The sequence below is a fragment of the Mus pahari genome, chromosome 12 (assembly GCF_900095145.1).
Source record: "Mus pahari chromosome 12, PAHARI_EIJ_v1.1, whole genome shotgun sequence".
NCBI classification, from domain to species: domain Eukaryota; kingdom Metazoa; phylum Chordata; class Mammalia; order Rodentia; family Muridae; genus Mus; species Mus pahari.
In genome coordinates this window covers 12,154,403-12,171,373 of record NC_034601.1, presented here as the reverse complement: position 1 = coordinate 12,171,373, position 16,971 = coordinate 12,154,403, and the positions used below count along the sequence as shown (strand labels likewise).

The window sequence follows — 16,971 nt, the reverse complement described above, 5'->3', positions numbered from 1 at the left end:
GACATCCCTGAATGGTGGACTTCTAGCTTTAAGATGAAATAAGCTCTTTCCAAGTTGATTTTAGTCACAGTGAGTATTGTATCACAGCAAGAGAAAAAGTAACTAAGATAAATAGCAAAAAGTTTAAGTCTCCATGTACTGACGTTTAGTTTTACATAGAATACTGTTTTAATGCATATATAATGCTGTTTTATTGTCTTAGTTATGGTTTCTATTGTTGTGAAAAATACAATGATCAAAAGCAACTTAAGGAAAAGGGGTTTATTTAATCTTTTTTTTTGTTTGTTTTGTTTTGTTTTTTCAAGACAGGGTTTCTCTGTATAGCCCTGGCTGTCCTGGAACTCACTCTGTAGACCAGGCTGGCCTCAAACTCAGAAATCCGCCTGCTTCTGCCTCCCGAGTGCTGGAATTAAAGGCGTGTGCCACCACGCCCAGCGGTTTATTTAATCTTATAACTCAGGTTACTAATACCCCATCTCTAAGGGAAGTCAGAGCAGGAATGATTGATGGAGGAGCAGTGCCTTCTGGCTCGCTCCTTGTAGCTTGATCAACTGCCAGAAGTGAGGAGTGGGGGAGGGGGGGAGGGGAACAGGCCCAACAGGCCAGGTTCCTGGGGGAGATAAGGAGTTGGTGAGGGAGGAGTGAGTCAGGCACAGTGACTTCTTGCTGCTCTGACTGACCAGCATTCAGGTTGCTTCTTTATTTACACAGGTTTCACAGAACACAGATAGACTTGTGATTATCCAAGAAGTATAGATTATATCATTTTGTCTCTGGACATATGTTTGATTTTTCATTACATGTCTGGAGTTACAAATTCAGTCACAACTAGAAAGTACAAATAGAACAGATTTTATTATTATCAGTACTATAACTCCAATTCAAAGAATCTAAAGAATGTCTCCTCCAAAGCAGACACATTTATTATATGACAGCCTGGTTTTAGGCTGGCAGTGTTTGCAGTTTGAAATTACTCCAGACAAACAGAAAGTTATCTTTCTTTTTTGGGGGGTGGGGTGGGGGGGGGTTCGAGACAGGGTTTTTCTCTGTGTAGCCTTGGCTGTCCTGGAACTCACTCTGTCCTCGAACTCAGAAATCCGCCTGCTTCTACCTCCCGAGTGCTGGGATTAAAGGCGTGCGCCACCACGCCCGGCAGAAAGTTATCTTTTTATGAATAACAAACACTAACACCTATACTATCTTTTACTATATTATTTCATCATCTACGATGTAAAGTAGAAGTTATTTTAGTCAATCCATCTTATTTACTGAGTTCTGTTCCTCCAGGGCTGTACCATGTATGATCTCCTGTCTTTAAACTACGTTTTCAGAGTGCTCTAAGCATATTGTAAAGGGAGGACATGAATCTGTAACCTATTCTCCTGGCCAGTTGGGATTTGTCAACTATCTCTGTGCTTACCTTGTTCCAGTTATACTATTTGAGTTTGCTTGAGGGTGGATACTCCAAGATTTCTGGAGTCATGGCCTCAGAAAGAAATTTCAAGCATTTTAGTGCTTATCATGCTCTTCAAGGCATAAGGAGGACTTTCAAATAGGGCCAGATGAAGTTATTTCCCTAAAAGAAGAAGGGATAGTAAGTTTAGGACTTTCCTAAAAAGACTCAGACAACTTTCTTGGGGAAAGACATAAAGTGAATGACAAAGTGAATCATAATGCAGAAAGTCCCCAAGAATGCAGAGACCAAAACCCCAAAGCAAGAGACAGTGACAGCGATGGCAGCATTTGTCCCAGCGCTACTGGAACTGTCACAGCTGCACTAGCTTCATGACTTGGCCGTTTCTGGTGGATGTGGCTGTGCCACTCAGCCTGCCTTCTTAACAAGCTCACTGAGCTTGGCCCTCCCCATCAGTAATTAATCTAGAAAATGGTCAACGGAGTTGCCTACAGGCAATCAGATTAAAGTATTTTCTCCTTTAAGGTTCCTCTTCCCAGACATCTCTGGTTTATGGCAAGTTGACAAAAACTAATCAGGAGATATTAAAGAATGTAATTCCTGTTGACAACATTAAAAATAACGTTAGTAATGCCTGATTTAAGTGAAATAACTATATACCTATATGATGCAAGTTTTTTTTTTTTGTTTTTTTTTTTTTAAAGATTTATTTATTTATTATATTTAAGTACACTGTAGCTGTCTTCAGGCACTCCAGAAGAGGGCGTCAAATCTTGTTACGGATGGTTGTGAGCCACCATGTGGTTGCTGGGATTTGAACTCTGGACCATTGGAAGAGCAGTTGGGTGCTCTTACCTGTTGAGCCATCTCACCAGCCCCCTATGATGCAAGTTTTAAGACTATCAAGAGAGAATTAAAAACGTAAAACAATTTGGGGAAAGGGACTGCTTTTTATGCATTTTAGGTGTGGGCTTTTCTCCAATCTGTTTAGCTTGTTTGTATGCTGCTTTGTTGGTGTAGTCTGTTTTGAGAAGTCATTTATTTTGCTCTTGTACGATCTCTTTTCAGAGCAGTGGGAAGAGCTCAGTGCTGGAAAGCCTAGTGGGGAGGGACCTTCTTCCCAGAGGGACTGGTGTGGTCACCCGGAGACCTCTCATTCTGCAGCTGGTCCACGTTTCACCAGAAGATAAAAGAAAAACAACAGGAGAAGAAAATGGTAAATTTCAGAGCTGGAGTAAGAATTACTTTAAAATGTCAATCCTTCTTTTCTATTTTCAAGATATGAATTTCAAAGTAAAAAGTTGATTAGTGAATTGGGAAATAATAGCTATAGCAAAAACAGAAATCTTGAGGATCGGTATCAATATTTAATATGAACACTTGGGAAGCAGAGACAGGTGGATCCCTGAGTTTGAGGCCAGGCTGGTCTACAGAGTAAGTTCTAGAACAGCTAAGACTACACAGAGAAACCTTATCTCAAAAAAAACCCAAAACACACAAAATAAATTTTATTGACTTGAAATGCTGAGTACAGTTGAAGCTTCTTATTGTACTTGTCCTGTGCTCACCAATTTGGATTACACATTGCTTTAGTCTAAGAGAAAAGTTATTACTTACAGAAAGATCACTTGGTTTTGTGAGATAAGGTAGTTCAAACTGGCTTCCGAACTACCGTATAGCTAAGAATGACCTCATACTTGAGATCCTCCTGTCTCTTCCTCCCAATTACCTGATTACAAACATATGCTGCTAATGTCCAGTTATAGGAAGAGATTTGTTTTTAAGAGTATAACTAATTTTATTCTTATAGTAAGGTTCACCTCTCTGTTATACACTATTTGTACTTTTAAAGGTCCTCCCTTTTGCCATGTCTGGTTATACTACCTAAACTGGTTGTTTTTAATAGATAGGAGTAGTAAGACCAGAAAATGAGTATATTCATGGATTTATATAGCTGAATCTTTTAAAACTAAAAATATTTTAAGAAATGTTCTTTATTCAGAAATTTTAAATTGTCTATGATACATATTTTGTCCTATATTAATCATATTAGTGAGTTTTGGAGTGTTAGAGAGTAATCCATTCAGTATCCTGTTCAGTTCAATGTCGGACTTAGACTCTGTCTCCTAACCCTCTGTAAACCTACTCGGACTTTCAGAGTGTCTATAGCGACCGCCGTAGCCGTTCTTACCTCAGGGATTTGTTTTCAGTGTAGTTTTGTCTTGATTATCTTCTGACTTGAGGTGGGGTGATAGTATCACAGCTAATTTTTTTTCCCCATTCATCATAGAAGATATTGATGGTGATGACTCTGATTTCATTTTAAAGTAGGTGGAGAAACTTGTCATGAGCATCTACTATGACTTTAAAACAGGGACTCCCAAATAACTGAGGAAAGTTCATGAGCTTGTAGGTATTAGTAAGTAATACTTTATAACAGACGATCGGCTATATAGGAACCCTTTAAATTACTAGGTATTTTCTTGATATACTAGTTATTTATATTTTTAACATTTGTTATTGATGTTCTTTTTGTTTTATTCTGTTTTGTGACAAAGTTGGCTTATAAAAGTTTGAACCCTGAATTTAATCATTCTTGGAGACCTGTTGCTTAGCCTCAAATATCTAGAATAAAATTTTCAGAATTTTGTCCTCACCAGTTACATCAGACACATTACCTAATACCTTAAACCAAGACTTTGAGAAACTTGGGGCTTTAGGTCTTTTTTATTTCCTCAGCCATTTCGAAAGGGCAGTATCTCTATCAGAGATGTGATGTTACCTTAAATATCTTGTTGCTTGTAAAGAAAAAGTGTAGACATGTTGGTTCCTTGGTATCACCTTGCTTATATGCCCAGCATGTTTTGTTGATGTGGGGGGCAGGTCAGTATAACTGCACATTTTTATCAGCACATACATTATTCCTGAGCTTGGGCCCTGCTACATATGTGTGTATTTACATACATTTGTGCATACATATATGTGTCTTTGCCTATAAAGAAAAATATCTATTGTGCTCCCATTTAAAAGTGATATACCTACTTTTGAGTACAAAATAGATACAAATTTGAATATTAAATTTCATTCTTATTCTACCATAATTCTTTGGCTTTCTTTTTCTAAGGTTTTTTTTTTTTTAACATTTCTATTTTATGTGTGGATATGGTATGTGTGTGCTATGATAAGTGTGATCCAGTCAGAGGACAACTTTGGCGAATTGGTTATCTCCTATTATGTGGGTCCTGGGGCTGGAACTTCAGGCTAAGCAGCAGGCCCCCCTCTTGAGCTACCTTGCTGGCTCCTGACTTCTCATCAAAGCCACCTGCTTCTCTACATAAGCACTTTAGTCTTATCAAATCATTCTGACATTGTACAAATCAAGAACTAATTAAAACAGATTAACATTCAGTTCAGTTAAAAAACATGAACAGTGAGAGAAAATAGTTACGAAGAAAAGTTTTGAAGAAAGCATAACAAATAAAAGCCATTAAAAAGTTAACAACAAACCCAACCCTTTTTGTATATGGATCTTTTTATTTTTTTACAGTTCTACTTTTTTTTATTTACTTTCATTAGTTTAAATTTATGAGGGGTACAGCCTCTCAGAGTCAGTCCAGTGGCCTTTGCAGGAACTTCACTTTGGAATTAAGAACAAACTAGTCCACTGTTTCTATGGGCCTGAGTTACCAAGACTACTCTTTATTTTGTTCAGGTTGCCTCCAGGAGTCAGTATTGTTTTTTTGCTTTATACACGTAAGTGCATCTCTTGCATAAAAGAATTCAGTTTCATCTTGGCTGTAAAACCTTATTATAAAAGCTCCTTGGGGTTTTTTACATAAGAGAGGCCCAGTTACTAATAATGAGTTAAGAGCAGCACATTGTAAGATGAAACAAAGTGTAATTTTAAACTGAGGTCTGAAAGTTGGCTGAAGTATTTTGTGTTTAATGTATATAATAATAGGAAATACAAGAATTGTGATAGTAGATTCCTGTTGGATTGAGTTCATACATTTGAAGTTCTGTGGTGTTTTGCTAAATGCAATTTATATTTCAAAGAAAATATCCTTATGAACAGTCATTTTTAGCAAATAGGCATTTGCTTACTAATTGCATTTAGCAAATAGCATTACTTACTAATTCTGAAAGTTTCAAAGGATGTGCTTATCATATTTCCTAGGCTATTTTAAACCAGACAGTTTATCTTTTCCCACAATAGGCTTTCAAATATCTCAGGCAAACATTTTGAGAGTAAAATGAAAATTCATTTACTAAAATTCTTAAAAAGTTGAAGCATCACACACAATGTGCAGATTATTAGTATAATAAATATATTTGTTCTTACAATTCTAATGAGTTTTGAATAATTAAGTGCTTATGCACATTTGAAGTGTAATAGTGTTTCTACACACTTGAGTGTTTTAAAAGTTGTAAGTCTTAGGGATAAGCACTAAAATTACTTTGTGCTATTTCTCTTTAACTACAGACCCTGCCACATGGAAAAACTCAAGACACCTTTCCAAAGGTTTCCTTTATCCATTTGTTTTTAGCCCTCCCTTTTTTATTATGCCTGCATGTGTGCTTATGTACCCTTACAGGCTGTGTGCACCTGTTCCATTTTTATTTGCCTCTTTACATGATTGCAGGTTTTGGTGGTTCTTGTTAGTGTTTTGGCATTGCATTAACATGCAAGTCTTTTTGGTGGTAGAATTTAATTTTTACGAAAACATAACTGAAGATACTGAAACTTTTATATGGCCAATTAAGTTAAAATACCCCTTTTGTATGTGGTAGTGCCTCTGTGAGTTCTGTCACCTAGATTAATCTGGTCTTTCAAAGGTCCTTTTTGGAAGAAGGTTCTAAGCTTCAAGTAGGTGAACATTTTTATTTGCAAAAGGGATCTGGTTTTATATACCTTAGTTCCAACAAAGAACAATATACCTTTTACTAAATATTTATGTGAAAATCTTATTTTTATTTCAGGTGACTTTTTTGCATTAAATACTTTAAATCATTAAGATACTTAAGCTTCCGAATTTGGTGAAGGCAGAATAGCAGTGCTTGGGTAAGATGTCGGGAGCAGACTGTGACTGAAAACTAGCCGAGTGTCCGTTCCTTATATACATATATATTTCTATTTTTATTAATTTTGTAATCATTTCTGTTCTATAATTCCATGAGAAAATATAGATTTGACCTTGGGAAAAATCACATTGGCAGTCTGCATTCCAAGCTAGCTACTACCCTGCCACTGAGAGCTCTATATGTAGCCAACAGAAAACCAAATAAAGGACAATGATTTTCAAAAATGGAAAAATTAGCTTTTTCATTCATATATTGCATGTATTTTTATCTTTAATGTTATGTACACATTTGCCATATAATTTTTGTTTGCATTATCCAATGGAGTTTTTTTTCTAGTTCTTTAAAATTTTTCATTGCATAAATTGCTTTCATATATAAGATGTATGAAGAAATTATTGTAATCACAAATAGGAAATGAACAGTTTATTTGTAAAAAATAGATTTCAGATTCTGGGAGGACTTGCAGGCAGCTCTTTTTGAAGTTAGTCCTGCCTTTGTCGTCTGTGTTGTTCTTTAAAAATGTAAATGTGTATTTAGCAGATCCTAAAATTAAAACATTTGTTAACTTATAGTTAAAAAATAAAAAGTTTTCTGCGTTATCTTTTTAAGTTCCTAATTATAAAACCTAATTTCCAGTTTTTAAGAAATGAGTCTTTCTTTCTCTAGGAGTTGAAGCAGAAGAATGGGGTAAATTTCTTCACACCAAAAACAAGGTAATCACTGAAGAATATAATGAAATAGCATAGAAAATAACATTTTGCAAAGATAGTAGATAATAGTTTCTTACTGGGGGTGTGTTTCTTATTTCCTATAAAATGGAACTTTTCTCAGTAATGCTTCTAACCACGGTAGTTTAACTTGACTTGATCCTGCCTCATTTGGAGATTTTTAAATATGGTGACATCAGGCAACTTTGAAAAAAAATCTTGCAAAAATGTATGTGTATGTGAGAAACATGGACTAATTTTCTGCAGTAAATCCTTATATATTCTTTAAATGTGGCCTCCACCCCTTAAGGTGTCTGATCTTATTTAGAATATGGTTCTTTTTTGTTTCAAAAATTTTTAGCTTTACACAGATTTTGATGAAATTCGACAAGAAATTGAAAATGAAACCGAAAGAATTTCAGGAAATAATAAGGTAGGCATTATTCCAAACCTGGAAGACTTTTTAAAAAGTAAATATATTACTGAACATTTATTGTATATAATAATATATAAGTATATTTCAAAGTTACACTCTCCCCCTCCCTCTAGTACTGATGGTGGATGTGGGACCTGGTACATGCTAGCTAAGTGTCCTTCCACTGAGCTATAGTCTAAAGCCTTGATAATATTATTATTATTTTGAGACAGTGTCTCGTGAAATTACCCAGGCTAGTCTTGAACTTGGGATGCTTCCTGAGTAGCTGGAAATTGCAGTTTTGTGTTGCCAAGGTTGGCATTTAACTTCATAATCTTTTTTAAAAAAATGAAATACTCGTGCCAGGCAGTGGTAGCCACACCTTTAGTTCCAGCACTTGGGAGGCAGAGGCAGGTGAATCTCTGTGAGTTTGCAGCCATCCTGGGTCTACAGAGAGAGTTCCAGGACAGCCAGGGCTACACAGAGAAACCCTGTTTCAGATAGCAAAACAACAACAAATGGAGTATTCCACAGACTTATAAAAACTTAGGTGATTAATTATCTCTCAATATAAGTTGTGGTGGTTTATCTGAATTCCCAGAATTGGGGTAGTAGAGGCAGACAGATGTGAGTTCAAGGGCAGCTTGAGCTACACACTGAAATAGTTTCGTAGACACCAAAGGCTAGGGACATAGGTCAGTGGTAGGCTGTTTAGTGGAAAGCCATGAACTAGATCTCTAGCAACACACACAGTTTCTTTTCTATTGCTGTGATAAATACTCTAACAAAAGCAAGGGGACAGGAAGGTTTACTTTCCATTTACAGTCCATCGTGACAGGGGAGTCACAGCAACAAAAACTTGAAGCAGCTGCGCACATGTTCAGACTCAGAAGAGAATATTGAGTGCATAAATACATACTAATTTTTTGTTTGTTTGTTTTGTTTTTTTGAGACAGGGTTTCTCTGTGTAGCCCTGGCTGTCCTGGAACTCACTCTGTAGACCAGGCTGGCCTCAAACTCAGAAATTCGCCTGCCTCTGCCTCCCGAGTGCTGGAATTAAAGGTGTGCGCCACCACACCTGGCTACATACTAATTTTTAACTGTCTTTTTCTACATATATAGCACTCACAATTCCGATGAGTCTTTCTAATTCAAGTGATAAAGACCATCCCTACAGGCGTGCCCTTTTCCCAAGTCAGCAGTTAACACGGATTATCTGACACAAACATATGTGTGCACACACACATACACACACACACACACACACCTGTCAGGGATGGCTTTTCATCTTGGGGATCTGAAAATTGGGATATATTGCCTGAGCAAACTCAACTATGTATGTACAATTTTGCCACTTGATGTTCAGATATCTTTGACCAAATTAATGGGAATAGCTTCTTATATATTACTCTCTCAATTTAACACCATCAGTTCAGGAACATCATAATTTTGGATAAATGAAAAATGCATTATTTTTAAGTACTTAATCTGTTAAACTCTTTTTTAAAATTGGCATATACATATAAAAAAGTGAAATGGTATAGGGAGAAAAAAATTTATATATTAATGGTATGAGGTCATGTAGGATGGTAATCCTACTCGTTATTGGATTTGCTGCCTTCTCATTCATGTGATTCATTAAACTTTTATTACTGAAAGATTTTAGGACCGTAGTTTCATATTTTAAGGCATCTAAAGTCTTATGTACTTGAATGTAGTTTACTCTAGCATTTCATAATTCATTGAAATTCAAAATTATTATAATATATTTGAAACTTGTTTTTAGGGAGTAAGCCCTGAGCCAATCCATCTCAAGGTTTTCTCGCCCAACGTTGTCAACCTGACACTTGTGGATTTACCGGGAATGACCAAAGTAAGGAATAGCTTGTTGCTCGAGTTTTCATTTAAAGGACCGTGTTTTGTTTTCCGTTTAACATTGACCTAATGAGAATAATGAGTTGATTTCACAGTTAATGTTATTATCAGATCATTTTATATAGTTGGTCCCTTCTTTCTCATTAAAATACTTTCTTTACCATGGCTCCCAGAGTATTGCATCTACAGTCTCATCTGTAATCTTGCTGGCCACCCCTTTTCAGTGTCTTTGGCTGGTTTCTTCTCATCTCACCAAAGTCTTTAATCAGAGTTCATTTTTTTGAACCTCTTCTCCACATTAAGTACTCATAACACAATCTAATTAGGTTGATAGTATTATCAGTGCATGAATTTGAATATGTGAACATTCAAATTATTTTCAGATACATGTCCAGCTATTCACTTGGCATACACATTTAAATGTTTGAGTAAGCATCACAGCTTTACTGTGTCTACTACCAAATTCCTGGTCTGTCCTTTAACTATGTTTGATTCTTCTATTATCTTCCCTATCTGAATAAATGACAATTCCACTTTTCTAGTTGATCAGCCAAATACTTACAGTCATCCTTGAAATTTCTTTACTTTCTCTCTGCCTTCCTTTCATCAAATCCTCTGGGCTTTCCTTATTTTTATAATATATCCAGAATTCTATCACCTCTAAGTATATTCATGGCAGAAGTAGTAACTCTTGTTGTTTGATTTGGATTATATAATTAAAGTTACAAAATAAATAATAGGTCTCTCTTGTTTTTTACTTTTAGTAACCATACTATTCTATTAAAATGAAAATTAGATTGTCATTTCTTGGCTTAAAGTCTCATCACTGACTTCCCAGTTACCTCTTTACCAAGAGTATAAATTTAAGTTTTTATTAATATCTACTGTCTTGTTTTCTCACTTCATTAGTTTGTATATTTAAACATCTCAGGATGACCTTTAACTATCTGTAGTGGTGAATAACTTTGAACTCCCTGTCTTCTACTCTCCAGGTCCTGGGATTACAGGCCACCACACTCAGTTTAAGTATTATTCATCTTTAGTTTCTTCTGTTCTGGGTGTCCACCCTTGTTATTCACTCAGTATGGAATGTTCTTTCCCCAGATATCTATGTCTGTTTCTTTTGTCTTTAATTTCTGCTCAGTCACCTAAAAATCATTATCTAATTGAGGGTAGGTCCCACTTATTCTGTTTTAAACATCATTTAAAGCAAGAATTTAAAAGCATCATTCCCCAGCCTCTGTTCTATTCTGTTCTGCTGTACTCTGTGTTCTTGTTAGGCCTGTCTGCCACTTGGATGATGAACTTATGTGTGCTTATTATTTACTTGTTTATTATTTGTGTGTGCTTATTATCGCCAGGACAGCTCATCTGGATGCAGTTGATTCTCAGCAGTTTTTGACATGATTTATGCTATAGTGAATTTCTGATATATGGAAGTGACATTTTGAGGCTTTGCCCAGACACCTTTATAGCACATTATTAATTTATTTTAGCTATTTTAAGTACAGAAATACTTGTATTCTATGAATTAAATGCATTGAAAAAGCTGATTTGATTTTGATTATAGTTCATCTTTCTTTGGTCTAGGTACCTGTTGGTGATCAGCCCAAGGATATTGAGCTTCAAATCAGAGAACTTATTCTTCGGTTCATCAGTAATCCCAATTCCATTATCCTTGCTGTCACTGCTGCAAATACAGATATGGCAACATCAGAAGCACTCAAGATTTCCAGAGAGGTAGATCCAGATGGTAAGGACAGATGTTTATATTTAATAGATGCTGATTTAAGAATTTTATCTTTCCTCAAGAAAATAATTTTATTGAAAGCAGTGTATCCAGTTAATAGAGATCTTAAAAATGCTTTCCTACTTTTCTAATAAATTTAAATAGCAATTAGGATGGAAAATAGTTACTTGATTGCTATAAAGGATAGGCAAAAGTAGTTCCCCATAAGATATGTATTTTCAGTAACTACCCAATTATAATTTTAACATTAAATTGCTATGTAAATGAAATTGCAACTTTTGAATCGCCAACATTTAAGAATAAATAACTCATAATTGTATAGATTATTATGATACAGAAAATAATTATAGAATCTACTTCCTGAAGATTTAAAACAAAAACAAAAACCACTAGACAAGCTCAGTATAGAAGAGAGTCTTTTAAGGCATCTCTTTATAAATCATTCTTTACCCAGATTGTGATTCGGGTGATGCTTGGGATATTAGCGGTGTCTCTGAGCCTGTATGGAGTGCTAGCTTTATAAGTGAGTGGGTAATTGACCCATAAGGAAACTGTTTTGTCACCTAGATTCTTGAAGGTCCAGCATCTGTGTTACAGGTTCTTTTCTGCTTTGAAAATTAATTTCAAATAAAAATTTGATAGAAGCTGTACAAGTATAATTAAAACTTCCATAGTTAGTCAGGTATGGTAGTGCATACCTGTAATCCCAGGATGTGGGAGGTAAGAACAGAAAAAGGTCATCTTCAGCTACAGTGAGTTTGGGACTAGCCATATCTGAAACCTTGTCTCTAAGTACATACATGTATATATATACATACATACATATAGTAATCATGCAATAAGATGGAGATACATTTGATCTAGTAATCTTTTGGGGGGTGGGAGGTGGTTTGTTTTTTGTTTTCTGTTATGTTGTTTTAAGACAGTATCCCACTATGTACCCTGGTTGGCCTGGAACTTGTGTAGATGATCTAAAAACCAAAATGGCAATATATTACACAACCAATATTAATATATAATTTCAAAAATTTAAAACTGGGGCTAGAGAGATGTCAGTTGCGAATGTGTTTCCAGTGCAAGAGTGAGGACCCAGGTTCTTATCCCTAGAAGGCAAGCACAACAGAACACCTTAGTGGCCCCTGTGCTGAAGCAGAAGGAGAAGGGCAGACCCCTGGAGCTTACTGTTCAGCTAGTTTAGCCAATAGGTGAGTTCGAACTTCAGTGAGAAACCCTGACTCAAAATATAGGATGGAAGTTAATTTAGGAAGATATCCCATGTATGGACTCAATGTAAATAACACATGCATAGCACATATACACAAAAGCAGTTAGGTGCAGTTTAGAAGTAACTTCTTAAGGGGATAAGGTAATGAGAAATTACTATAAATAGTGATTTGTAGATTGGGAACAAAAGAAAAACGTCCGTAACTGGGAAAATGCCTATTTGAGGTTATACCTGCAGAGCAGCTGGAACTGTTACATGTATTGATGTGGAGTGCTGCATTTACTTTGGGAAAGAAGAACAACTCCAGACAGCAATTGAATTTTACATTTTCATATGAGAACGTCTCTGGAGCCTGGTGAGCCATGTAATCCCAACAATCCAGGAGGCTGAGGCAAGAGGGTTACCAGTTGAGGTTGGCTCAGGCTGTTGTCCACTCAGAGAGATACTGTTTAAAAGATCTAGGGCTTAGCAGAGGTTTGGTTTAGCAGGTTGATTGTTTAGCAAGTGATTTGCTGCTAAGTCTGATGATCTGAAAGGAGAGAACAAACTCCCTCCCGACGGTTATCCCCTCAACTCCGATATATGCAGTTCTACTTAGATGCCCCTTCGATTCCTTCCACCCCCAAAATAAATGAATAAATGAATTTTTAAAAATACCCTTTTGTATACTAACATCTATGTTGAGTTTATTCATAGTTCCCCCAAACTAAAAACAACTCAAATACTTCTCAAATTGGGAACGAATAGCCAAATTAGTACACCATGTAATAAAGAGCACTGTTGAACAGTGATTGCTAACGTCTACTACAGTGTGGACAGCACTCAGATGAGTCATGGTGAATGATTGACATCCTTTCACATAACATTCTAAGACTTAAAAAAGTAGGACTGGAAGATGGGTTTGATTGCTTAGCAAAAGGTCATTGCCGGGTAGTAGTGCTGTTATGTAGTAAAGTGGTATGTACTTGTTAAAAAGAACCAAATTAGAATCTGGGTGTCTAATTCATTGATACAGTAGTTATTTAAGCTTGCCCAAGGCCCTAAGGTTTCTTCCCCAGCACCGCCAAAGGGATTGGGCAGGGGCAAGATTCTACATAGTAAATAACTATGGCTCCAAGAGATTCCACACCCTCTTATGTCCTCCAAAGATATCACAAAGATATACATGTATGCAAGTACAAACATGTAGATCTACACATATAAACAAAATGGGTAGAAATGTTGACCTAAGAAGTAATAAGAAATTACTTATGGAGCTAGAGAGTTGATTCTGTGGTTAAGAGTATTTGCTAATCTTCCAGAGGACCAGAGTTTGGTTCCCAGCACCTACATCAGTCAGCTCACAAGTGCCTGTCTATAACAGGACCCACCACCCTCTTGTGCCCCCCCCACATGCACAAACATATACACACTCATATACACATCATTTTTAAGAGTTATTTTTAAAAATTACTCATGCAATGAGTTTTTAAATTGTATGCCATATTTAAATTTATTTTAGATAAAGTATGGGAGGCAAAGGGTAGAAAAATATTTAACAAAATGGTAAAAGAGGCAATGTGTTAAGTAGAACTATAGATGAAAATTTTCCTTTACTAAACTTAATGCTGTTTTTTTGATGGATCTCTCTTCCCCTTCCTTTTCATATTTACCAGGGCGCAGAACTCTAGCTGTAATCACTAAACTTGATCTCATGGATGCGGGTACTGATGCCATGGATGTATTGATGGGAAGAGTTATTCCAGTCAAGCTTGGAATAATTGGAGTAGTTAACAGGTTAGCAATTTATATGGAATAAAGGGGCTGGAGAATTGGTTCTGTGGTTAAGAACACTTGTTACTCTTACAGAGGACCAGAGTTTGATTCCCAGCACACCCACATTGAGTAACTCACAGCATTAATACCACAGCTTCAAGGAATCCATCACCCTCTTTGTCCTCCAAGGATACCACCAGCATACATGTGCTCATATAAACATGCAGATGCACACATATACACATAAATAAAAATAAAATCTTTTTTTTTTAATGAGTAGGATAAGAATCATAGCATTCTCATTTTAAAGCAAGTCTGAATTTTTGGGAAATCAGTCTGAAAGGTGATACTGTCCTGTTTTTCCCTCCTGTTCTGATGCTTATCTTGCTGTAGAGGTCAGTGCACTGTAAAGAGATGAAGTTCATAGTATCTCTCTTAAATATTTTTGTAGGTTTTGGTGGTGGTGGTGGTGGTTTGGTTTTTTAAGTATTAACCTGTATGTAGAGGTCAGAGGACAGTTATCAGGACCCAGTCTTTCTCCCATTTGGGTTTTGAGGTTTAAACCTGGGTATCAGGCATGGCAACAAGTGCTTTTACATGGAGTCACTTCCAAGGCCCTTTTTAAAAATTATTCTTCCCTTCTGAGTTTTCTAATAAAAAAATGTTTCTAAGGTAATCAGTAAAAAAAAACAGGAGATGATTTAATAATTAGCTTTTGCAAATTCTTGCCTGCTATTTAAATTATGTATAAGGGCATTGGGTAAAGAAAATAAGTATTATCTAATTTGTGCCTAATCAATAAAATTTAAAGGTAGTGGAATTTTAATGATTATTTTAACCCCATAGCATTAGTAATACTGTGTAATTGCCAGAATGTAACTTGGAAACTTTAAACCTACATCCTAAAAATTGCTGGCATTAAAAACTATAGAACAGCATGAAACCAACTGCTGTTGAGTATCTTTTGTACAGTGAGCAGTTTGCAACGGTATTGTTGGAATTCTCACAGGGTGGCAGGGCTAGTATGGAGCAGTGGTAGTTTCTCTTAGGTCAAAGATTCTCTATGGTAAGGAAACTAACTAGTTGTCAAGGCCATCATTGGGAAGAGAGGCCCCTTGGTCTTGAAACTTTATATGACCCAGCACAGGGGAAAACCAGGGCCAAGTAGTGGGAGTGGGTGGGTAGGGGAGCAGGGGTGGGGGTGGGGGTATAGGGAACTTTTGGGATAGCATTTGAAATGTAAATAAAGAAAATAATAAATAAATAAAAAGAGACCAAGTTCTAATTCTAGTTTCTACATGGTCTGGATATAATAGACTTTAAATCACTTGTAATAACATTTTTGGCCCTCAGGTCATTTAAAAACTAAAATATTTTATTAAGTGATATATAAGGTCCATTCCAATTCTCTCTGTATGTTCCTCCATACGTTCCTTTCCACATTTAAAGAAAACATATCTATTTTCTTTTCAGGCAAGCATGTGCTATATATAGTACTGCATACTATATTTGTAGATAATTACACTTTCAGTTAACTTTAATTTTTGGTAGAAATCAGTCACCTGCCCATGGATAAAATAAAGCAGATTAAGATATACTTGCATTTGTATATCAATCTAAAATGTACTTAAGGATACTGCTTTTGCTTATGGTTAATAGTAACAATGAAGCTGATACTCTTCATCTTTTAAGTTCAGTCATACAGTTCAAATCTAGGCTGTCTGTGCCTTCCTTGGGTGCGTTCATTGAGACATCAGTGCCTTGTATAAAGTGTAATGATGTGTGCTGCGGGGCATCACTCAAGGAGTAAGTAATCAGCGTGTCAGGAGTCAGGAGACATCATCTGATGCAGCTGCTCATCCAGAGCAGACCATAGTTAAACAAGTTTGTCATTTTTCAACCATAGAAGCCAACTGGATATTAACAATAAGAAGAGCGTAACTGATTCAATCCGTGATGAGTATGCTTTTCTTCAAAAGAAGTACCCATCCCTGGCCAACAGAAATGGAACAAAGTATCTTGCTAGGACCCTGAATAGGTAACATTTTCACTTTTTGAAGATGAAATGTTTTTGTTTTGCCAGTAGTTGTCCTAGACTATTCCTGTGTAGTTTCATATCTTTTCATACTGTTCACTCCGGCCTTACTTCTGGGTTCCTGTGAAGCAAATGTCTGTTTTTATTGGGATGTTTGATATTAAATAATGTAGTCTGGAGTTAGTATTCAAATAATATTCTTAATTGGGAAGTGGGTTTTTTCTTTTCAATTCAAACTCATTTCCCAAATTACTATTATATGGTTTAATACTCAAAGAAAATTTGTTTAAATAAAACATTTTCAGTAGTGTTTACAATCAAGTAGTAATAGCAGAAATCTTTAGGAACCCCATCAAAGGGAGTTTACATTCTGTTGAAGCCCAGATCCTCTGGAGTGGAGATTTCCAGTTCGTTTAAAGTTGATCTAAGTTCCAGATAGGGGTAAATTTACTTATGGGGTCTTCCTTAACAACCTCCAAAATTCAAACACCAGCAACATCCTTTAACTGTCCACATGCTTACAGAGCAGCGGCAGTGACTCAGGGCTTGGAGTCAGACCCTAGCGGAGTCTGCTCATCTCTGTGCAGTTCATAGCCGTCTATTTCTGGCTTGTTGAAGTGTTATCTAATGAAATCAAAATATGCTTCTGTTCTATGTGAGCCATAAAAACAGTAACAAGCTGACTGGACAGCATCAATGGCCAGTGTCAAGTG

At 36.2% G+C, this 16,971-nt stretch overlaps 1 protein-coding gene across 14 annotated transcripts in view; it reads left to right on the top strand.

Moving 5' to 3' along the window:
• The window catches only part of Dnm1l (dynamin 1 like), a 44,955-nt gene that overhangs the window by 12,607 nt on the left and 15,377 nt on the right, over window positions 1-16,971 (top strand). For 4 of the 14 annotated variants that reach the window (XM_021208973.2, XM_021208971.2, XM_021208977.2 and 1 more), the window contains exons 2-9: window positions 2,483-2,630; window positions 5,898-5,936; window positions 7,163-7,209; window positions 7,565-7,636; window positions 9,405-9,491; window positions 11,084-11,246; window positions 14,124-14,244; window positions 16,130-16,261. In XM_021208973.2, the coding sequence (XP_021064632.1) occupies window positions 2,483-2,630; window positions 5,898-5,936; window positions 7,163-7,209; window positions 7,565-7,636; window positions 9,405-9,491; window positions 11,084-11,246; window positions 14,124-14,244; window positions 16,130-16,261 (809 nt within the window). Of the gene's footprint in view, window positions 1-2,482; window positions 2,649-5,897; window positions 5,937-7,162; window positions 7,210-7,564; window positions 7,637-9,404; window positions 9,492-11,083; window positions 11,247-14,123; window positions 14,245-16,129; window positions 16,262-16,971 lie in introns of all 14 variants that reach the window. The other 10 variants (XM_029544864.1, XM_029544861.1, XM_029544860.1 and 7 more) reach the window with 3 other exon arrangements.